General features: G+C 34.8%; 1 protein-coding gene across 2 annotated transcripts in view; it reads left to right on the top strand.

Annotated features, from left to right (window-relative positions):
- Window positions 1-25,602, top strand: part of DIAPH2 (diaphanous related formin 2) — a gene marked incomplete at both ends in the record, with an annotated part of 881,049 nt that overhangs the window by 358,755 nt on the left and 496,692 nt on the right. For both annotated transcript variants that reach the window (XM_084259207.1, XM_084259208.1), the window contains 2 exons: window positions 22,792-22,893; window positions 25,032-25,126. In XM_084259207.1, coding sequence (XP_084115333.1) covers window positions 22,792-22,893; window positions 25,032-25,126 — 197 coding nt within the window. The remainder of the gene's footprint in view (window positions 1-22,791; window positions 22,894-25,031; window positions 25,127-25,602) is intronic.

Raw genomic sequence — 25,602 nt, forward strand, 5'->3', positions numbered from 1 at the left:
GATACTTCTCAAATTGTTTCTTTATCTCGGGGCCTCCCCTGGTGGCGCAGCGATTGAGCACTGGGCTGTGAAGCTGCCCGCAGCCTCTGCAGCGCTGGTTCAATCCCTGGCTGCCATTGAGGGTCCCACATGGCGCGACAGACCTCTCCTGCCACGTCCTCTGCTCCCCTCAACAGTGTATTTTGTCAGTCTGCCTGTTCTGTTCCCCACTCTGGCTCTGGTGAATTCTCTCACCCTCCCACGCTTCTGACTGTACCCAGTGCTTATATAAATAAAAATAAATAAATCTTTAAAAAAAAAGAAGAAAAAAATGTTTCTTCATCTTTTCACTTTGTACCTATTTTTTTTCATAGTCTTTATTGATTCTTTTCATATATGTATCTTTGAGATAACTGACTCATTCTTCCACTTGGTCTATACTATTTCCATGGCTTTCCCCAGATTTTTTTTTTTTAACTTCTCCATTGATGGTTGTACATCCTACTATTCTCTGTTATTTTCTTATGTAAAGTTGCAATCTCCATCTTGTTTATTGATCTTTTGTTTCTCATAGCATTATTTTCCTTTTCTGAGTTTTCTCATATCTGTTTTGAGTTATTTATATTGTTCTAATTATTAGGTTTTCTTAACAATTTGAATTCTTTATTTGATAGGATGAAAAGTTCTTCCATGTCTATGTTGTTGGTTTCTGGAGATTTGTTTTCTTACTGTGTAGTATTTTTCCCCCTGAGGACTTGTTTACCATTTGTATTTATCTTTTTCCCCATTGTCTGCTCTGATATAGATGGGACTTCTGTTGTGCTAGGGTCTTCCTTTCCCACTATTCTGAGCATTTACCAGGTTGTGGATATAGTATCTGGGACTTTCCCTGTAGCAGATTCTAGCGTGCAATACTGTGGCAGAGCAGCTGTGGAGGCTGTGCCAGTGGGCTCCCCCAGGGCAGGTCTTGGTGAGTGATATTGTTATGGGTCCAGCTGGGATACTTCCGCGATTTCTTTATTCATTGTTCTGTTGATGGGTATTTATGTTAGGACCATAATTTGGTAATTGTGGACAGTGCTTCTATGAACATTAGTCTTTTCATATTTTTTTTTTTCATATTTTGGGGTAAATACCTATCAGAAGTATTGCTGGATCATGGGGATTTCCATTTTTTTCTTATTTTTTAAAAAGATTTATTTATTTTATGCACAGAAGAACTGGAGTATAGGCCAGAGGTGTGGGCGGTGAGAGGATTCACCAGAGACAGAGTGGGAAACAGAACAGGCAGATTGACTGAAATACGCTGCTGAGGGGAGCAGCAGCAGGCGAGTCAGGAGAGGTCTGCTGCGCCATGTGGGTGTCTCCCAGGCCGGGAATGGAACTCGTGCTGAAGTGGCTGTGGGTAGCTTCATAGTGCTACATCTTGTTATTTATTTATTTATTTATCTATCTGTCTGTTTATTTATCTATTTATTTAAAATTTTAATTTTATTTTTATATTCCCCATACAATTGCAACCCCCTTATTTTGACCCTAATCCCTCCTTTCCCTGCCCTCCATCCCCCATAGAGTGTCTCTGGTTCATAGTTGTTTGTTGATTTTGATTTTTACTTTCTTATAGTTATTCTTTTTCCTGGTCTCTTATTAAGTTTTCTAGATCCCTGCTATGATTGAGACCATCCAGTATTTTTCGTTTTCTTTCTGGCTTATTTTGCTGAGCATGACCCCTTCCAGCTCCATCCATGTTGCTGCAAATGGCATGTGTTTATCTTTTTTGAATGCTGAGTAATATTCCATGGTGTATATGTACCACATCTTCTTGATCCAGTCATCTGTTTTGGGGCATTTGGGTTGTTTCCAAAGCTTAGATATTGTAAATAGTGCTGCTATAAACATAGGTATTTACCCAAAGGACACAGAAACATAGTGCTACATCTTAACCCCTTGAGCCACCAGGGAGGTGCTCCATTTTTATTTTCTTAAGAAGTCTCCATATCATTTTCCATAGAGGCTGCACCCACTTGCATTCCTACCACAGTGGATGAGAACTTTTTTTTTCCCACATCCTCATCATGATTTATTTCCATTCTTTTTAATGTATCCCTTCTCACATAGATAACATAATCTTATAGTAGTTTTGACTTGCATTTCCCTTATAAAAGTGAAGTTGAACAGTTTTTCTTATGTCTGTAGGCCATGTGACTGTCTTTAAAGGACTGTCTATTTAGGTCCTTTCCCCACATTTTTTGATTGGGTTTTTTCTCTTTTGATTGTTATTATTATTGTGTTGCATAAGCACTTTGTGTATTTTGGAAGGTAGCCCCTTGTCTCATGTCTTTTGTACAAATATCTTCTCCCATTCTGTAGATTGCTTTATTGAAAAGTTATATGATGGTTTCTTTGATATACAAACGCTTTTTAGTTTCAATGAGCCCCTTTTGTTTCCGTTTTATTTATTTGTGGCACATGCCCAAGTATTTTACAGCTATGTTTTCATTCAAGTATTTTATGGCGTTGGTTTCTATATCCAAATTTTTTATATGTTTTGGATTGTGGAATACATGTATGCGGAATTAAGTTTGGATCTGGTATCTTTTTTTTTTTTTTTTTTTTGGCACAGCGTTATCTGTGTTTCCCAACACCATGCATAGCCATTGCTCTTTGGTCAGAGATTAGCTGCCTGTGTTTTCTGTTCTTTTCCAATTGTCTGAGTTTTTGTTTTTAATCCAATACTATACTGTTTTGATTATTGTTGGTGTGTAGTATAGTTTAAAGTCAGTGAGTGTGATTCCTTCATTTTTCTTCTCTCAGGATTTATTTTTAGTTCTTCAGGATCTTTTGTGGTTCCATAACCAACTCAATTATTGTTTTTTAAATTTATTTGAAGAAAGTCATTTGGATTTTGGCAGAAAATGCTTTGAATCTTTAAATTGTTTTAGGTAATATGTCCTTTATAATGATGTTTATTTCCCAGTCCATGGGGTGACTTTGCATTACATTGTGTCCTCTTTTATTTTCTTTATTAGAGTCTTAAGTTTTCAATATATAGATCTTTCACCTTGTTCATTAAGTTTACTCCCAGGTATTTCATTTTCATGTGACTGCAAATGAAAATATAGTCTTAATTTCCTTTCTTCTGATACATTGTGTACATATAGAAATGCAGTTGTTTTTTGTGTATTGATTTTGTATCCTGCCACTTTATTCACTTATAATTTCTAGTGGATTTTATGTAGACTTTTTCTTTATACTATCATGTCATCTGCAAATAGTGATAATTTTTCTTCTTTTCCTTTTTAGAGGATAGTTATTATATCCTCTTTGAAGATTTGGTACATTTCACTGGAGAAGCTGTCTGGTCCTGGCTTTTGTTCTTTGGGAGACTTATTACTGTTTCAATTTCTACCCATGTGATTGGGCTGTTTTAGCTTTCAATTTCATTTTGGTTCAGTTTTGGAAGATGCATGGAATCTAAAAATTTGTCCATTTCTTCTAGATTGTCCAATTTAATTGCATTGAGATGATCATAGTAGGTTGTTACGATCCTTTGTATGTCTGTGTCATCCACTGTAATTTTGTCTCTTTGATTTCTGATTGTATTTATTTTGGTTTTCTTTATTCTTAGTAAGTCTAGCTGAGGGCTTGTTGATTTTGTTTATTTCTACAATGATTATCTCTTGATTTCACAGATGCTTTCATCTCACTTTCTGTTTTCTATTTCATTTTGGCTCTAACTTTTAAAAATTTCTTCTAATGATTTTCAGATTCATCTGTTCTTTTTCTAATTCCTTCAGCTGTAGAATGAGAAATTTTTCAAATAAAAAGTCTTTATTTACATGGGCCTTTATCGCTATGAATTTCTCTCATAGTACTGTTTGGACTATCCGATAGGATCTCATCACTAGTGTCTCCATTTTCATACTCTCTCTTTCTATATATTTTTTTATTTCTTCACTGACCCAGGAGTTGTTCAGAAGCATTTTATTTAGTCTTTATATGTTTAGGCTTATGTGGGATTCTTTTTATAGTTAATTTCTAGCTGTATACCATTGGCCCAACACTTCATTCAAGGCTTTTGTTTCCTTGATAATTTTCTGTGTGAATGATCTATCCCTTGATCAGTAGTATGTTGAGATCTCTGACAATAACTGCATTTTTGTCAGTATGTTGTTTTAGGTCTATTTATAGTTGCTTTATATAAATTTGTACCTCTGTGTTAGATGCATAAACATTATGATAGTTATATTTTCTTTATTATTTATTTGTTTCATCATAATGTAATATACATTTTTGTCCCTGGTTACCTTTTTATGACTGAAAATCTATTTTATCTGATATAAGAATAGCAGTTTATTTTTCTCTGTTATTGGCTTGTAGCGTTTTGCACTAACCTTTCATTTTATACTTGCTTTTTTTTTTCCATTTTAAATTTTTTTAAAGGTTTATTTATTTATGCATACAAGAGCTGGGGCACAGGCCAGAGATGCAGCGGGTGAGAGGATTCACCAGAGACAGAGTGGGGAACAGAACAGGCTTACTGGCTGAAATACACTGCTGAAGGGAGCAGTGGGCAAGTCAGGAGAGGTCTGTTGCACCATGTGGGTTGCTCCCTGGCCAGCTGGGGATCAAACTCAAGCTACAGAGGCTGTGGATTGCTTCATAGTGCAATGCTTAACCCCTTGTGCCACCAGGGAGGCCCCTTTTCTTTCAATTTTATTTATTTATTTATTTTTAAAATTATTTTCTCTCAATTTTAAATGGGTTTTTTTGCACACTATGTATAGACAGCTGAAATTTTTTGACGTAATTTGTCATTCTGTGCCTTTTAATTGGTGAATTAGTACCATTCACTTTTATGGTAATTTTGTTATATATGTATATATTGTTTACTGTCTAATTCTTTTTTATTGTTTTGTCATTCTGTTTTTCTTTCCCATTTTTTCTTTCTGCTTTTCATAAATTGGCTTTCCCTAGTGATTCACATACTTTCTTCATTTCTTCGGTGTGCCTCTGTTCTATATTTTTTGTTTAGTGGTTACCATGGGGTTATACTGTTATTTTGCTACTTATTTATTTCAAAATAACAGTTATTTCCTACTGTTATTTTGCTCAGGGTTTGTATTTTTTTTTTCTTGTAGAAGAACTCTTTAATATTTTTTGTAAGGCAGTTCTGGTAGTGGTAGTTTCCATTAGTTTCTGTTTGTCTGGAAAAACCTTTATTTCATCTTCATATTTAAATGATAATTTAGTATGATAGAGTATTCTTAGCTGTGTGTCTTTGTCTTTTAGGATTGTGAAAACTTTTTCTACTGTCTTCTTGCCTGAAGGGTGACTGGGATGAAATCTGAGAAAAGTCTTAATTGGGATGCCATTGTAAATTACTTTAATTTTTCCTTGCTTCCTGTAACATTTTCTCTTTCTCTTTGACTTTTGATAATTTAACAATGATGTGTCTTGGTGTGAGTCATTTTACATAAAATTTTGGGTGTTCTTTCTGCTTCCTGGACACTTTACATTGAGGTAAACTAAGAAGAGAAACAAAACTAAATCCACAGTTTGTTACCCATTATACTTTCCAAGAGAGTAGCTATTCTCTTTCTTACTCGTTCTTCCCTCTGCTGTTGTGTCCAAGATTGAACCCAGTCTGGCTCTTCCTGTAAACTTTTAGATTAATATTTCAGGAAGAGGGATGGTGTGAGAGCAATCCTTGCCCATATAGGTCTGAGAACTCCCAGGTCCCTGGCTGGACTTGCACCCATACTTGACTGCATACACTTTCTGAAACATCCCTCTAGAGAAATTCATCATGCCTCAAAGCACCCCATAAGGTTGTGGATGGCTGATTACCCAGACTTTTCCATTGCCTTGTGTACCTACTATCCTGAGCACATTCCCCTTTGCTTCCTCTTCCTCCATCCCTATACCAAACCACCAACCTTAGTGCAACTCCTCAGTGGTTATTCCTAGGACTCCATGGAAATTCTGGCTCTTCCTTTGAGTTTTATGTTTTATAGTTGCTTTTAGGGGAGAAAGTAATCACCAACCTATCTATTTTGACATGATGTTTCACATATTTTATTCATGTAATATTTTTTGAATATCAGTTCTAGGCACTATGGGAAGTAGGTTTGGAAGATAAAACAACATATTGAAAATACCTTATTGATGTAGGTGGGCAAAAACTTAATTATAATTGGAGATGGTTTTATAAAGAGAACACTTTGTTTTTTTAATTTATAAAGGTTTGATAGCAAAGATGTAAAGGGAGACAAGGTCAACATCTTTCAGGAGCCCTGTCATACCTGTCTATCTTTTGCTAGATTTGTCCTATGTAGAAAATAGACAAAAATTACTTAACATTTAATCCTGTAATATTTTCATCTTTATTAGGCCCACAGAATAACAATATGTACAAAAATTAATGTCATACTAATATTAAAAATGTATGTATTTTTGAGACATAATTTCAAGGATATTAAATATGTATTGCCATTTCATTTTTTATATTTACTTATATATTTGCATGCCTCAGTTTTTCAAATACTGTACCAGATATCAATGCAATTTCTATCTTTTAAAATGTCTTAGTAGATTTATTTCTGTGAAATCTAATTGGAAAACTAGAGCTATATCAGTGCTTCTCTCATTCTTCATGTATTGTCATAACCAACTTTGGAGATTTTTACCTGACATTTAGTTTTTCCAGTAAGAAATAGGAATATATCATTTCTTGCTAGTCAATTTGAAGCTTTTAATTTGATTATGTTTCTTTATGACACCTCTGTTCAAACTTTCCATTTTATATATTGACTTGCTGCTCTCTGTCAGTAGTTGTAACCATGCTTAAATTCAAATTCAGTGTATTCTAGACTAAAAGCAGAGTCACACATGGGTGTCAGCCATGAGAAAAGCAACAATGAGCCCCCACAGTGATGGGACTGAAGTGGATGGGGTGAAGTAAAGGCCAGCCTAATGGCTAGCACAGCAGGTTGGAAATAGTTTTGTAGGAAAAAGAGTCAGCAGGTTGCTGTCCTGATACAGTCAAATTTATTTGCTGTCTGTGACTATTAGCAACTGCTTTTTACCTGAGCTATTACTTCTTTTTTTAAGTTATCAATAAAAACTTCAATTCATGGGATGTCTGATCTTTTTTTTTCAAATAATGCAGTTTTGTTACAATCTTTATAAGATGTATTTTACTTTATATGTTAATATCTCAATCTGTATTCTACAGATTTCAGATAATTTTTGAGGGCCTGACACTAAGGATGCAATGTACATTTGAGTTTTGCTTGCTCTAAGATTTCATTTTTAATCTTAAACATTACTTTCATTTTATATAAGCATTTATAGACAATATAGGAACCTGCATTATTTAATTCTTATGCTCAACTTTTACACAATGGAAAATCACAATATTCCTCAATAAGTGACTAAATTTATGTTCTTGTTTTATACTTTTTGCATTTGTGGAAAATGTTCTACAGTAATGAATACAATAATATTAAAAGATAGTTCTCATGGGGACAGTTACTCATAACTGGGCCCTCATGCAAGAACTTTTTTTAAAAGTTCCCAAAAGCTTACAGTTCAAACTGTTTCTGGAATTTAGTAGAATAAAGTACTTCATGGAAGCTCATTGTTAAACTGAAATCACTTGATATACCTAATGATATATATATGTACACACTCAGAAATATACCAGTCATGATTATCAATGACTCAACATCAAACTGAGTGCAGTTTTGTTTTGTTAAGTTTCAGATACTTATCAATCACTGTAAAACACAATATACCAACATGATTATGTGCATGTAGAAGGGAAGTATGTCCTGGTTAAATGGAAAATTGTGCTGATACCTTATGAAGGACTTTCATTTTAAGCAGGTTTGTAGTGAAATATTTCATGTAGAAGCCTGGGCCTTCTTTCTCCAGTTTGCTGCCATTTACATTCACTGAATAGAACTTGTACTGATCATTGGGATCCAGTTTGTTCCAGGGTATAGGTTTATTATTTTTGTCCCAACTGACATCTGTATTAAATAAAGCCAGTAGGATGCCATACAACACTATTCCAGCACCTCCTTCTCCAGTAAATATAGAGGGGAGCAAGCTAGGGTGCTTCTTGACATGACCAATGGTCTGGTGGAGCTTGGTTGTGGGAGAGGCCTTGCGTGGGGAAAGAGAAGAGAGCAAATCTGCAGGATCTGGGACTAAGTCTCTCTGGGTGTACTTTTGAGTAGGCTTCATAGGTATTGGCTTAATTTACTTTGTTAAAAACCTTATGTGTTGAACTCAGGTTATCATTATTAGTGTCAACGTACTACTAGCTAGGGACATAATTATAATTTACTATGACACAAAACAGTGTTCTCTTTAGGAATATGTATTTTCACAGGAATTTGGTTCTTGAGGTCTATTGATCTGAGGCATAAAAACTTTACAATGATTACATGGTGTGGGGAAGCATTGGAACACGGTGTGCTTAGCATTTTGTCTGGCTCCAGTATGAATTTTGGTTGGACTATATTTACCCTTTCGTGAACACTTTGGTTTTTATGAAATACCATGTTTTCCTATTTTGCATATTCTAAGTCCTTACCCGCCCTGAAGTTTTCAGTAACTTGATAAAATAAAAGCACATTCATGTTAGTCAAGCAAGGAAAAATTCATGCTATAACTGGATTTCTCTTTCCTTTTCAATATCAAATCATTTATATTCCTTTCATTTCTATTTTGGTATTGTGAAAACTTTATCTGTAAATAGGAAAAGAGGTAATGTGTCTCATTAATTTTAGTTAGAACTATGAACATGTATGTTTTAATTAATGCATAAAATAAATCCTTATTCCTAAAACTTCTATGAATAGCAGAATGCTAGATTATAGAAATATACATAAGTTTCTTGCCCTCAAGGAATATATCTGGTCGATAATTGATTTAAAAATAATGTGCCTTGAGGATCCTTTGTTTTCTCTTAAAATCTCATTGCTGGCCACTACTATGAACCCAGCTACCCTGTTTTTAGATTCTGAACTTTGAAGACTTTTTGCACTTTTAAATTTGGAAAATTTTTAATGAACTGCTACAGAATGTTGTGTCATGTGTCATAGAGCAGCTGTTTCAATCTTGCCAATCCCAATTATCTTGAGTTTTTTTTTTTAATTTTTTTTAATAGAGGCATGTTTTATTTATTTAATTTGTTTTTTTATTTTGTTTATACATGCACTGGGTACAGTCAGAAGCGCGGGTGAGAGAATTCACCAGAGTGGGGAGCAGAGCAGGCAGAAGGACCGAAGTACACTGCTGAGGGGAGCAGCGGGCGGCAGGAGAGGTCTGCGCGCCATGTGGGACCCTCCTCCGGTGGCCGGGGAGCAGCCGGGGATCGAACCGGCGCCGCAGAGGCTGCGGGCAGCTTCGCAACCCAGCACTCAACTGCTGCGCCACCGGGGAGGCCCTATCTTGAGTTTTTAAGAGATAGAGATTCTTTATTTTTTTAAAGATTTATTTATTCATTCAAGAGCTGGGGTGCAGGCCATAGATGCATTGGGTGAGAGGATTCACCAGAGACAGAGTGGGGAACAGAACAGGCAGATTGACTGAAGTACACTTCTGAGGGGAGCAGCGGGCTAATCAAGAAAGGTCTGCTGTGCCATGTGGGTCACCTCCCTGCCTGGTTGGGGATAGAACTCATGCTGCAGTGGCTGCAGATAGCTTCATAGGTTGCATCTTAACCCCTTGTGCCACCAGGGAAGACCTGAACTTTGTTCTTCTCATGTTTTTTTTTTTTTTCTTCACATTTCTAAGATTGTTATGAATATTGCTTACCACTTTAAAATAGAAAGTCACCAGTCAACTAAACTTGACTTTTAAAGAATGAGAAAAAAATGGAAAAAAAAATAGGCATTCCCTCCCTACCTATCTCAAAATTTTCTAATGCTTTGAGTGCCTTCAAAAGAACATACAGATGTGGTTTCTGAACTAAAGAAAATTACTGTTGAAGGAGAAAATTGAAACCAGTTGGAAATGGAGAGGGAAAAGCAGAGAAAACATAACTATGGTAGGTTCCCATTGAGCTTAGCTAGCAACAAACCAAATTGAAGTACTCAGTAATATTTTTATGTACATAAAATAAGAGAACTATACTACATGAAATTTAAAGATATGATTCATGTGTTTTTTATAGAACTTAGATTTTCAGTTTATCATAAACCAGTGCACTCCAAGTGGAGCATTACCAAATATCATAGCTCCTTATGAGCTACCATTCTATCCAGATATAGATGGGATGGTAGAAATTAATTTTACAATTTAGGCTCTTTTGGTTTTATGGTCATCTTACATATGGACTTATGATGAAATCATACGAAAATATATGGGGAACAAACAAGAGACTGTTACCATTTTAGATAAAACCACTGATGCTTGCAGGATTGACATATTTTAAGTAGCATGAGGAGTATTAATGTATTTGATTATGAGAACACTTTGAGAAACAGAATTATTATTCAACAATTACAGTATGGCACTTGTAGGTGCTGTTTTGCAAGGGAAAAATTGAACATTTACTTGCATTTTAGACATAATCTACAAGCATTTAACTCTAGTTCTTCAGAAGTTATACATGTTTACAAGGCTTGTCTAGGTGAGTGCATATACCCCAAGCCAGTGCTCCATCTCTCGTTATCTTCATCATCTTACACTGTCAACAATTTAAAAATAAATCAGAACCACTACCTCCTGGTGGTGGGTTTATGTATTCTTATAATCATTATGTACAAACAGTGTTTTCCCAGGTCATAAAATCATAACTATTGTGTGAGAAATATACTTGAATTGGCCTTGCTGCATATAGTCTTTTCTCATTCTTCTCAACTGATCAAGTGATTCCCCAGGGGAAACTTAACTTGTATATGCACTATTTGGGTAGATAGTCCTTGACTGGTGTTTAACCTTCAAAATACATTAGGAATATCATTCATTGAAACTTAAGTTGTCTTTTTTCCAATAAGCTCAGACATTTTACAGACATAATGCTGTATGATAACCAATAGCTTGTTTTTGTACCATTGCTGTTTTTGCCTGTGAAGGAAATATTTGTGCAGATATTTACTATTTTCACTGCAACTTGACTATCTTTAATAAATTATAAATGGCCCATATAAAAGTGAATGTGTTGACATTAGTAACAAGAAATATGGGTATCATAATAAAATATTGAGAAGCTGAAATGCATGAAGTTTGCTGAAAGCAGTGACTCTTTGAGGCCCCTACCACTCATAACATGTAAGCATGTTTTTGAAATTTTGCTTATCTAAATTTCACTTAGTATGTATGTTCCCTGAGGTCTCTAGGGCTATGCCACCATTTGGTGTATGTCACTTAGTTCCTCCTCTGACTGTCGATGGTGCAACTTTAATTCACAGAGCATTTCTGACCTGTGCACTCATATGTAAGAGACATCTTAGTGATGAAATCATTTTCTATTTTTGTTTTTCCATTCATTTTTTTATTGATAATATATTTACATGGTTCATAGTATAAGAGGCATAAAAATAGTGCAACATGAAATTTCTTCCCCTCACCACTGGTACTTAGTGACTCAGTTACTTCCCTGTAAGTACCTAATTTAAATTTCCAAGACACTTTTTTTTGCATATACCAGTAAATAAATGTAAATATTATTCCCAATTTTATCTATAAATGGTAGCATGCATGGTCCTATAGTCTTTGTTTTATTTAACAATATTGAATATCATTCCATAAAGAGCTTCCTTAAAAGCAGTATAATAAGTGGGTCCACTAGTGTTCACTCAAGCAGAATTCTATTGATGAAGTTTTGGATCATTTCAAATCTTTTGTTAATATAAACAACTCCCAGTGTACCATAATTTATTATATTTCTCTCTAGTGGATGCATATTTTCAATTTACTTTTAACAATAATGAATTCATGACTACATAAATAATTTTCCTCAAAAGATTGTATATATATATGTAGGATAAATTCCCTGGTCAGCTTTGCTAGAGGTCTATGATGTCAATTTCTTTGAAGAAACAGTTTTTGTTAATCTTTTGGACTTTTTATTTGAATTGCATTTATATCTAAATTGATTTTTATTTCTGTTCTTTTTTTCTTTTTTGTTATTGCTTATTTTAATATTTTATATAATTCTTACATCATTTTTCATTATTTCTGTTCTTTTGCCTTTTGGGTTTGCTTGTTCATTTTCCAATTCCAATTGACATGAGCGAGGTTATTTATTTTAACCCTGTTTCTTGATGTGAGCCTGTATTGCTCTCTGTTTCCCTCTCAGTATTGCTTTTTCTCCATTCCATAAATTCTGAAAAGTTGTGTCCTCATTAACATCTGACTTGAGGTATGGTTTTGATTTCTTCATTAACCCAGTAGTATGTCAGTAGTGTGTTCAGTCTCCATGTATTGAAGGATTTCCCTGCTTTCTTTTGGTAGTTGATTTCTTGTTTGATACTTCCATAGTCTGAGAAAATGCTAGGCATGACTTCAATCTTTGTGAATATTGATATTTATTTTGTGACCTAGTATTTCATCTATTCTGGAGACTGTCCTATATGTGCTACTTTTGGAAGATTCACTGTCCTGTAAATGTCTAGTAGGTCAATGTGGTCTAATTCTTTCTTTAAGCTGACTGTGTCCCTGTTTATTTTCTATCTAGTTGATTTGTCCATTGGTGAAAGTGTAGTGTTGAAGTTCCCTGCCACAAATGTGTTTTTTTTTTTTTCCCAATGTCTGCTTCAGAGTTAATAGAGTTGCACAGAATATTTCAGTACTCTTTCATTCGGTGAGTGTACGTTGATGCATGTTATATATTCCTGATATATTGTTCCCTTAATCATTATATAGTGTTTCTCACTGTCTCTTATTAAAATTTAACTGGAAATCTATTTTGCCTGATGAAAGTAAGGCTGTCCCTGCTTTCATTTGTGTTCCATTCATTTGTAATATTGTTTTTACCCCTTTTCTTTGAGCCAATGTTTATCTTTAGAGCTTATGTGTGTCTCCTGCAGATAGTGGAAGGTTGGATTCTGTTTCCTGATCCAGCCATATAGTCTGTATCTTTTAATTGGTGAGTTCAGTTCACTTATGTTTGGAATGGTTGATATATGAAAGTCTGTGTTGCCATTTTGTCTTTAAATTTTGTGGTTCAATCTACTTCCTTTTTTGGTTCTTTGTTTATTTTCCTCTCCAGTTTAGATGAACTCTTATCATTATTACTTGGAGGGATAGATTAGTGTTTGCAAATGCCTTTGTTTTCTCTTTGTGTAAAAAAAAGCCCTTTTTTCTCCTTCATAGCTGAAGGAGAGATTTGCAGGATAAAGTATATTTGACTGGCAGTTTATATCTTTAAGTATTTGGGACATATCATCTACTCTCTCTATTTTCCTGTAACATTTGTTTAGAGAAGCCCAATAGTAGTCTGATCAGGGTGACTTTATAGGTTATCTGCTTCTTCTCCCTTGCCAGCTTCAATATTATTTTTTGTGTTGACCTTTTGTGTTGACCTTTTGGAAGTTTCTCTACTCTATGTAGGTCCCATTTTGTTCTGGTTCCCTGGGATTCTTTAAGCTTCCTGGATTTGTACATTTAGTCCCTTCTCTACATTTGGGAAGTATTCCTCTATTATTTCTTTAAATATGCCCCCCCCACCACTTTGTTTTTTCCTTTTACCCTTCTGATATTCCTATTATCCTTTTGTTGCATTTCCTCATGTAGTTGGATGCTTCTCAGAATATTTCTTCTTTTTTTAAACGTTCTCTCATTTTCTACCCAAGTTATTTGTTCATTTGCATCTTCAAGTACACTGATTCATTGTTCTATTTGATCTATTCTACTTCCATAACATTTTCCTGAATTTTTCCTTTTCTGTATTTCTCTTTTTACATCCTGTAGCTCCATTGTTATCTTAGGGAGAGCTTCATCTTCTATCTTCTGTTCATCGATTTTATTTTTAAGGATATTCTTTTGTTTTCAAGATTTTTCTCAGGTTTCTTCTAGTTCTTTATCAAGGCAATTTTAAATGCTGTATCTGATAGGAAGAACAAATCTTCCATCTCTTTGTGATTAGGTTCTGGAGATTTATTCACTCTTAGTGTTGTGGTATTCCCCTTAGGACTCATTGGGCCATTTTCTGTGTTCTTTTCTCTCCATTATTTGGTTTTGGGCTCTGCTGCTGGGAAGCTGCTTTGGGGTTTCTGCTAAATCATGGGTTCTCCCCCAGCAGAGGGCACGTGTCTCTCCAATCTGGGTTTGGGTGTATGAGTGGGTAGGGGTATCGTGGCATGAGGGGACCTGACTTGGCTCTGGCTGCTCCCTCAGCAGTGGTTTGGTGGGCTCACTGGTCTGGGTGCAGGAAGGTGTACATACCATAATTAACTTTTCTTTCATGGTATAGCAAAAACAGTAATGTTGGCACTTTTAGAAAGTAGTTCTGGAGAAGGACCTGATCTAAATTGCAAAATAATTGAAGCACCTAATCTTTCCCAAGCATTATTTTAGTTTCTAGTATACACCAGTGAATGAAACAATCATGCATCCCTCTTTTTAACAGAGCGTCCATCAAAGTTGAAGGTAAACACAATAACAAATAAGACATGTACTATGTCAGATAGTGATAATCCTGAGAAGAAAAATGAAGCAGAAAAAAAGAGGAGAAAAGAGTACCATGCCAAGAAATAGGAATTGATATTTTGAACCAAATCATCAGGCAAGATCATTCTGAGAGTGACATTAAATAAATGCCTGACAGAAGTAAAGAAACACCTGATGACATAACATTCAGTGCAAAGGCTCTAATTTGGAAGTTGGTTTGGTATATTAGAAGAATAGCAAGGAAGCTAGTATGGTTAGAGTAGTATGTATGATAGGAAAGTAGTAGGAGATGAAGTCAAATTAGCTAAGGAGGGTGTATATAATAAATTAAGATATTTTAGGCTATTCTAAATAGTTTTTTTTTCCTACTCTAAATAATATTGGAAGCCATTAGAGAGTTCTGAATACAGGACTAGGGCTAATCAATAGGATAGCATGCAGAAAGCCAAAGACTGAGTGGATACTGGTTATTAGATTGTTGAAATAATTTAGAAGTAAGGCTTGAGACCCTTAGGTACGAGTAGAAAGTAGAAGAGATAAAAAGTGATCAAAGACTGAATTTGCCAGAGGGATGTGGCCAATGAGTCAATGGTGAGATTCCACTTTTTTTTTTCCTTTTTTTTTTTTTGCTTTAAACAATTAGGGTTTAGTTGCCACTTGTTAAGATAGAGTAGACTGTAGGAGGATTTAATGGTAAGATAGTTGGAATTTAGGAATTTGATTGGGGATGTGCTAATTTTGAGAAGTTTATTTAGACAACCTCCAAGTGGAGTTATAGAGGACATGGATTTTTTTTTTTTATTAGAACAGTTTCCCAGTATTATTTCATTTGAATAAAGGCCTGGAGGAATCTATACCACTGACCATGTATACTTGCTTAGATATACCTAAAACCGTGACTGAAAAATCCTTCATTGTCAAGTTGAGACCCTGACTACAAATACTTCAGGGTGTTATTTTCTTCAGTTTTGCTCTACAAGTTTTACTTCCTTCTGCGTTAAAATGCATTGTATATAGGACTCCTACCATTCTGAGGTGGACCACATTAAGGGGAAAAAATAAAAGCCTTGACAAGTCGAATTCCCAAACTATATTCTGTCCCTACCACAGGACTTAGAAATTGACAAAAATTCAATGTAACAGAAGGTTCTCTGAGTGTGGGGGATGGCTGGAAAAATATCATCCCATAGTTTAAAAGCCAGAGCTTACCTGTGAGTGAAGGAATTAACTATAGTCTGAATAAGGAAATTTACACAGGTTAAAGAGTAACAGGAAGAGAACTACAGCCTCATTTGTCAAATACCAGGTTGAAGTAAGAGCCATACTTCAGTTTAGGTATTTAAATTTTCACTTCAAACAAGGGAAAATTTACCTACAACCTCTAAAACACCTTTATTTGTCCTTCCTAAAATATATATCATTCACTAAGCTATTGAAGCCCTGTTGAAAATATACAACATTAGCTATGCACATTGTTAAACATAGTGTTCTGGTGACATTTAGCAGTGTTCAGTAATTGGCTTAATGAACAGGTGTACAAGTATATTAGTTATGCAGATGTTAATTGGCAGTAACATGTGCCTCCTGTTTTGTTGCTTTGGGTTTTTTTGTTTTTGTTTTTGTTTTTTTGGGAGGGGGACGGTTGTTGAGAGTGCCTTGTCTAAACTACAACCAGTAAGATTTGTTCCTTAATTAGGAAATCATTACAAAGTATGTGTGTGTGATTCCTACCATTAGAACCATTAGTCTTGTTTAATGTGCTTTAAACCTCGGGAATACTCCTGGTAATGCCATTCCTATGGCTTCAGGTACTATGCAGGTGTCAGAATGAAATCTACCTTTCTGTGGGTTGCCATGCTTAGTGCACAGCTGTAGGCAAGTCAGAAGTTTTACAGCTGCGATATACAGCATGTAAAAGGAGATGGAAATACAGTCTTATACTGAATATTGCATCAATGTTCGCTCTCAAATTTTGATAAACAAATGTGTTATTCCTCACAAAATAGAGTAAAGAACAATTGGAAATAAATTGTGGCTACTCCGAGGAAAAAAATAAATAGCAGTTGCTTATCAACTATAGATTAATATTTACTTGTGTTTTTTATTATTCTCTTCCATGTTGCTTCTGATTCTTGTCTACACTAGATCCTGGGATTTCCAAAACTATTTGCAAACTGTTTAAAGTGATGAATATAGTTATGTTATTTAGTCATAACATTTTTATGTTGAAAAAACCTAGAAATTTACAAATGCTAATATATCAAATACCCAAGTACCAGCCACTGAGAATGAATAACTGTAAACACTTAGTCATATTTGTTACTGATCTTTGTTTTTTAAAAATTGAAACATTAGAGATAACGTTGAGTTTCCAAGGTTCTACTTATTCTAGTATCACTTCTCCCCTGAAGGCAAGCAGTTTTTGCCTTCTGATTACTGTTTTTATAATTTTAATATTATATGTATATCATATATTATAAATATTATGAGATTGATTTATTTTTAATTTATATGAATGCTATTTCACTACATGCACTGTTTTTTTATTCAACATTATATTAGAGATCAATATTGAAATATTAAGCTGTAGTACAGTCAGTATACTGTATTGTATTCCATAATATTAATATACCACAGACTCTCTGTTTCTTAACCCCTAGCATGTGTTTTTTTTCCAGTTTTTGTGCTGTTACAAACATTACTAAAGTGAACAATTTTCTTGTCTCATTGACTGTTTCACCTGCTATGTGTAGACATTTAAATCTTGTATATCATTGTATGTCCATAGTGGGTGTTGAATATATAATTTTCTGGAAGAATGAAAGGATGGGTAGCAGTGATAACAACTTTAAGAATTAATCTTTCTCACTGGAATTTTGATAAAGTGGTTACAAAAATATTCCTATGGTATACGGTTACTTGTCACTATGTAAATAAATATTACCCATTTAAAATATCTAAATATTTGCTACAAATTTCAAACATCTTGTCACATGTTCTATTTATCTATTGGGAGAGTAGAAATTAATTGGGGATTTCTTAACATTGCCTAAATTAGATTTGGGAAAGGATATAACAATGTATATTTATACTGATGAGCATCCCTCCGTTGTAAGAGAATAAATTTATAGTACAATTTTATGTAAAAATCAATGTATTAAAAGAAATAGAAGAATGCTCAGTGGGCATTTTACTTTAGATAATTAGTATCTGGATGTAATAACTTTAATAATAATACAAATGTCTTTATTATTACATTATCTTCCTACTGACTGCATTTTTTAATGTTTCATTGTAATTCAATCTATTAGCATTGCCAATTTAAGCACTCAGATTAACTCATTGGATTCAAACCCTGTGGCTATATGGTTTTTCATTTACTCAGGAAGAGATCCCTTTTGACTGGAGACCTCAATATGAAATTGAGGGTCATTGATGAGAAGATCAATTTTTGAAGATTTTTACTGAAACGTAAAAAATCTTCTTTGATATCACCTTCTTTGATATCACTGAAATAATATCACTGATATTATTTCAAATAACTGTGGAATTGTTATAGGACAGGGAGAGGGGCAGCCCAAATCCCGCAAACCTGCCTATTCTAAATGGGTTCTGCCATCCGCCACATCAACACAAAACATATGAGACTTTAATGGGAAGGAACTTTAATAAAACTAGGAAACAATACAGGAAAGGCAAAGAGTCTAGTTTCTAAATGAAGCACCCAAAGTTACCTGTCCCCTCGTGGGTAAAAGTCTATTCATATGGGAATGGCCCAGAGCAAGGCCCCAAAGCCTGCCACAAGTCTAAAGCATCTTCCAGTGAGGACCCACAGAAAAGGGTCAGAAACAACCAGACAAGCCTGGAAGGAAAAGAGCAAAATCAACATCAAGATGAAAGCTGCCATTGTCACCTCCCCATGGGTCTCACCCACATCTGTGTTACCCAGTCCACGACCAAAAGACAAGCGCAGTTTCTTCACGTGTCTCTAGGCTCCATGTGCCTCCTCCATGTCTCCTTCTGGCTCCATCCTGCTTCCTTCCTCAGTCTCTTCTGCAGCTTCTTCTCTCCCTGCTCAGCTCCACCCTCCCTCGGGTGGGGCAGGAAACCTGGAACCTCCCCCTTTCCTGGGGACCACCCTGTTACAAAATGATTATAATTTAATATGTTTTAATTTAAATTCCATGTTTTATTGTTAAGGGAAATTTTAACATGAAGTGCTATTTCAGCAAATTTTTAAGTGTAAATTTTTAAGTGCACAATCCATTATTGTTACCTATAGGCACAGTGTTGTACCACATCTGTCATCCATTATGTGTATGGTAGGATTTCCTTCTTTTTTAAGGCTGAATATTGTTCCATTATAAGCATTTACCACATTTTCTTATTTATTCATTCTTTGCTAGATGTTTAGATTATTTCCCTATCTTGCCTATTGTGATTAATATTCCAGTAAGCATGGGAGTGCAAATAATTACCTTTCAAGGTCCTGATTTCAGTTCTTTTGGATATAGGTCCAGAAGTAGGATTGCATATGGTAGTTATATTTTTAATTTTTGAGGAACCTCTATACTGTGTTCCATTATGACTTCATGGTTTTCACATTCATACCAACTGAGTATAACTTTCCAATGTTTCCACATCTTCACCAACACGTATCTTTTTGTTTTTTGCTAATAGTCTTCTTAACAGATGTGAGGTTATTTGCATTTCTTTCATGATTAATGATAAAGAGCATGATTTCATACACTTGTTGTTCTTGTATGTCTTCCTTGGAGAAATATCTCTGTAAGCTGTAATCAAGCTACAGAATTGTCAATCTTGAATTCAGTTATAGAATACTTAAATTTTGTAAGCATTTGGAACATATACACAATGATTGTATCCTAGGGCAAGTGATATGTATAGTCATGAAGGCAGGAAATTTTTACATGTAAAATCCTCAGTACTATCTGGGTAATTTTTATGTATCACTGCTACTCTCCAAATTCTCTATTATTTAAGTCCATGGTTGTGATCACTAAGCAATGCCTTTAAAGACATGAAGGATGAAGACATTAATAGCCATTGACCAATATCTGTGGATCTAGGTAAAAACATTTCTGAAAGCCTGTGTATTTAAGGAGCTATTTTAAAACATGATTTTTTTCTGTGGTTCATAAAATGGCAGAGCGCACTCATGAGATCCTTACCCTTTCTTGAACCCAGGACAAAGCCATCTTGCATAGTACAAGGAAAATATATTAAGATTCAAAAGACAGAATTGCAAACTGTAGATATTTAAGCCATTAAGTCTTAAACTGCTTGTTCATTTGGAAAAGGGAGAGGTAAATATATATTGTAATGAAATAATACAAAAATATGAAGTCATTAAATGAGCATTTATGTATGCGTGGGTTAGTCAGGAGTCCATTAGTTTGCAAAATAATATTACTGCATTCTTTACATTAAAAATTGACAGTTTCCTCGACTATTTGATTGACTGGGTTAAAGTTTCTTAATGATTCTAGAAATAATTTCAGTTTAGTTCAGATAATTTTTTATTGACAAAAGGAATGACTTTTGGACTGCCATGCATTTATATAGAGTTGTGTTAAGCTCGGAGTGGCCTGAATTAGAAAAAAATACTTTTTTTTTTTTGCATAGGAAATACTCCTCTTAGGACATTAGTGCTAATTTTTTTAAAGATTTATTTATTTATGTATACAAGATCTGGGGTACAGGCCAGAGGTGTGAGGGGTGAGAGGATTCACCAGAGACAGTAGGGAGAAGAACAGGCAGATGGACCTAAATACTCTGCTGAGGGGAGCAGCGGGCAAGTCAGGAGAGGTCTGCTGTGCCATGTAGGTAGCGCCCTGGTTGGGAATCGAACTCATGCTGCAGTGGCTGCGGACAGCTAGGTTGTGTATTAACCCCCTGCACCACCAGGGAGGCCCCATTTGTGATAATTTTAAAACAAATATATTAAAAGTCATTTTTCTTACAGTGGAAGTAATAACTGGGTAATATTGAGTAACCATGACAAACAACTTGTCATCTCTTGTAAGGTCATGATTTCAAATATAATTTTTAGTCTGCTTAGATTCTGCATCAATTTAGATTGATCATTCTGATAAAGCTTAGAATTGACTTAGTAGTTTATTCAGGCTGTTTAATATCTCTGACATTTTGTAGTAAGCACATTTAATTTTCTATATTTTCTATCATTAATACATAGGGGATCTTAATGAAGGTGGCAATATTTTGTTGTACTCTTAAAAAAAAATGTCTGGAAAGTTTTCCAGGTGTTGATATCTGTATATACATATGTTAACAAAGATTTTCTATGTTTGTGTGTTGCTTTTTCTCCAAAAATTTGTAACTCCTTTGTGACCTGCTTGACAAAGATCAGGTGAATTAAGATAGTAAAATAATTATTACTTCAAAATGAATTTATATTTTTAACAGTAATAAGAAGTAGCATGATTATGACCATATGATTTAGTGATGAAGTTTAAAAGCATGAGATTGGGGGCAAGAGCATATCACTCTACTTGATTAAAAAAATGTTGACTTTATTTTCTGATATATTTTCATAGTCCCACTACCTTAAAAACACTTTTTTTATATATTAAATTATCTGGCAACACTGGAGTGTAACAGAGGGATCTTTATAAAAGAGGAGGTTCCATGTTTCCTGCCCTACATCTTGAAGGGCAGATCTGAGCAACAAGGGGTGCTTTGAAACACAAAAGAGACACTTAGGGAGGATATGAGGAAAGACACACTGGAGACACACAGAAAGGAGAAATGTGAACAAGCAGAGCTTGCTTGCCCCTCAGCCTTGGACTTGCACCAGGGACTTGGGGAACAAGGAGCCACATGGAAGAGACCTGTAGAGACACTTGGAAGAGACACGTGGGTGAAAGATTTGGGGAGGCTGATTATGGCAGCCATTACTTTGATTTTTCCTTTGATTTTGCTGTTTCATTCCAGATTTGTGTGGGACCTTCTGCCCCTTTCCTATGGTTCTCTGCCAGAAGGTGCTTTAGACTTGTGGCAAGTTTTCAGGCCCAGTAGCCCTGCTTTGGGCCAACCCTGTTTGGTTGGGCATTTACCCATGAGGAGATGAGTAACTTGGGGTGTTTCCTTGGGAAACTATATCCTTTCTTCTCTTTTTATGCATAAACATGCTATTAAAGACCCTACACATTAAGAGTATGCTTTGTCTTTATGCAGCATGTGGCAGAATCCCTTTAGGGTGTACATGTTTGGGGGTCCCAGGGTACCCCTCAGTCTTCCTGCTACATGAGTATAATGGTAGCTGTATAATTTCTGTATAAGTGGGGTTAGAGGTTTAACATAAATCTTCATTTTCATAGTAAAAAGACTTTTTTTTTACTTTTTTTTTGGGGGGGATAGCTTATTTTGGAGGCAGAATTAATGAAACATATGGGGGGAGGTACGAAAACGACTGCCCAGCACTGCAACTCCTTATAGTTTCAGGCCTTTTTATTGTTTCCAACCAGAAAGTTCATTTCTGAATAAAGAATATGTTAATCTTTTCTTATAAAAAAAGCAGATAGTACTAGAAAATAGTGACAGAGACCAAGCTTACTTACTCAAAAGACCATGTGTTTGCTGTTCATTCATTCTGTGTGTGAAAATGGGTGCTACTGTTGTACAACTTGCAAATGGTTCATATCTATTCTTTAAAGCAGTCTCAGCAGGAATTTTATATGGCAGGCTCTTTAGCAGTAAAAGTTACCTTAGATACTTTAAAGCAATTTTACTGAATTAAATACATTTCTATTTTAGCATATTTTAGGACAAATGCATGACTGTCTTTTTCCTAAATTAGTCCAAATTAGAGAGCTTTTACTATATGTTTAATTCTAGTGCTGCTGTAGGTAACTGGTAAAGGAGTAATTAATGCTGCACATTAGGTAAGAAGCAGCAATTGATTTTTGGTTCTATTTGGCTTATCTTTTCAGCTTAAGTGCTGATATTATTTAATTTGCAGGGAAACCTGGAAACAGGTCTATATTTTTATGTTCATTCTCTTCCTTGAACTAATGGAATAAACACATTTATTGATTTTGGAATGAGTTTTATTAATGTAGTTAATATGCCTTACTAATGTCATTCCGTGTATTTGTTGTTAGTACCATTGTTGTTTATGAATCACCAAATTTCTTTCAGTTCCAAAGAATACAGAAGCTTCAGAAGAAAAGAAAACTATGCCTGCAAAGAAGAAAATAAAAGAATTGAGAGTTTTGGATGCCAAAACAGCCCAGAATCTGTGTATGTGATATTTTATGCCTAAGGGTGGTGGGAGAGGTTGTTGAATGTATTTAAGACAAAGTTCTAGCTGCCTTGAAGAGGTAAATATAGCATCAACTAGAAACAAAATTCTGCATTAACATGAAATGGGTTGCCTCTTTGTCATTTAACCAGTATGGAAAATATTATAATTTAGCCTGGATTAGAGTAGATGAAACTTCTGAATAATCTTTGGAAAGTACTAATAATTAAGCATTGTTAGAGACATAAGGCAGAATTGAGAAAGTTTTTTTTTTTTTCTTCTTCTGTCTAGGCATGGGATTGATAGTTTTAGAATATTCACTACTCACATAGGCAAATTCTTTTACTGCTATTTCTTTATATTTAAAGTAATTGTGATATATGTTAGTAAATTATTAACCACTGCACTTGAAAACTGGTTAGTGACCCTTAAGGCTTTTAACAAACCAGTCAGCCATTAACTGTAATTTTGCTAAAGCAGCTGGACAGTTAGTCCCATCTTCATTTAAGTAGGTCTTACATTTTGCTTGGACATATTTTCCCCTCTGTATTGAATTCAGCATTTTTTTTTTGTCACTAAACTCTGAGGCTACTAAAACACTATGCAAGAGAAATTTCAACACATCAAGCATTGCTAATTACAGAAAGAACTACCAAGGGAATTTATTTTGTCGAGGAATGTGCTATAGGGGATCAGAATAAAATAAACAACTCATCAGTCTCCTGTCAGTAGGAACATTGTTGTCAGTAAAGTGGTCTCTTAATAGCTGTTGTGAATGTGTACATTGCTTACCTGACAGTAAATTTTCCTTATAAAGTGGGTGTTCACTTCATTTTTAGAAGCACCATATGATCTTAATTGCTAGGTAATATCTGTCAACATTATTTAATTCGTATTACAGAGATCTCATTTGGTGTTTATGTCAAGGTAATCATTTGTCTACATAGTAAGAATTTTTTTCTTTAAAAACCAGTGAAGTATAGATCTTTTCATGAATTTTTTTTGAAAGGCTACCCAGGTTTTCTTTTTTTTTTAAATGATTTATTTATTTATACAAGAGTTGGGGTACAGGCCAGAGACATGGGAGGGTGAGATGATTCACCAGAGACAGAATGGGGAATAGAACAGGCAGATTGACCATAATGTACTGCTGGGGGGAGCAGCGGGCGAGTCAGGAGAAGTCTACTGCATCATGTGGGTTTTTCCCTGGCTGGCTGGGAATCAAACCCGCGCTGCAGAAGCTGAAGACAGCTTCGCAGTGCTGTGTTCAACCTGCTGCGCCACCAAGGAGGCCCCAATTCATGAAAAATTTCTTAGGAATATGTATAAAAACACATATTTTTTGGAGGATTAAGTGGAATGTATTATTAAAAATTGCCTCTGAGTTAGTGTAGCTTTTCTAGGTATAATTTGTTAATTTTTTTCCAAGATGGCATAATATATATCCATTTTAGAGAACTGATAGGGATAAAATGATTCAACATATCAAACAATAATATGCTAAATGTCAACAGGAGAGACATTGGTGATTCAGACACTTGATTTTTTTTTTTTTTTTTTTTTGGTGGGACCCTTGCCGGTGGCCGGGGATTGAACCAGAGTTGTGCTGGCTGCGGGCAGCCTCGCAACCCAGTGCTCAACTGCTGCGCCACCAGGGGAGGCCCTTGATTTTTTCGTATGTGAGAAAATTGCAAAATATATTGATAAGATTTTCTTCAGTTTGTTTACTATATTATTATTCCTGAGAAGTACTGTGTTGGGTACATGAGACATTCTCCACACTCGATTCCACCTTGAATTAAAAGGCAAACTTGCAATATAATTTCTAACTTTTCATGAGTGATTTTGTATCAAATCAATCTGAAATGCATAAGCATGCCATCATCAATATTATTAGTAGGAGTTTTATTTGTATATAAATATGCATGAGCTGTAAACTTTAGAGCCTGAAGTAATACACCATTTTGCCTAGATAACTAATCTATCAAATTAAAACTACTTTGTTCATAACTATAAATTAGTGTTAAGTGTTAGGAATTTTCTATTTTGAGTCTATAAAATGGAAATAGGTATTTATTAGGACTTTAAAATTTTGATGCCATTCTATTTTTAGTAAAATCACTTAATTTTTTTTAAGCTATCTTCCTGGGATCGTATCGTATGCCATATGAAGACATCAAGAACATTATTTTGGAGGTTAATGAAACCATGTTGAGTGAGGCCTTAATTCAGGTAACTTGCATATTTTCCTCTATATGTTTATTTTCATGGGTATTTCTAAATAGCTGCATTCTCAATGGATTTGTGAGAAAGTGCTTTATATTTAGAAAATAGAATCAGGCGTATCCACATGTGTTAACCGTAAGAGGATTCAATATAGAAGATCTAGATTTTAGGTCTATTTCTGCCATTTTCTATATATGTGTCCTCTTAATTTTAAGTTCATGCATAGGTAGACCTATTTCCTGTTGTTCAGTGTTACATAAAGTTGCATGTATTTTATCATCACAATGATGCTGTTAAATAGATATTATCATTTTATAGATAATGAAAGCAGAAAAGACAAGAAGTTAAGTAGCCTGTTTAAAATGAACGTGTAAATGGTAAAGTTATCCTTTTTTGAAATTTAATGTTTTGCAAATTATATCAAGTACTTTATGTTATTGAACAATAATTCTATGAGGTAAGCACTTTTATCCTAATTTTAC

Source organism: Talpa europaea, assembly GCF_964194135.1.
Source record: "Talpa europaea genome assembly, chromosome: X".
NCBI lineage: Eukaryota > Metazoa > Chordata > Mammalia > Eulipotyphla > Talpidae > Talpa > Talpa europaea.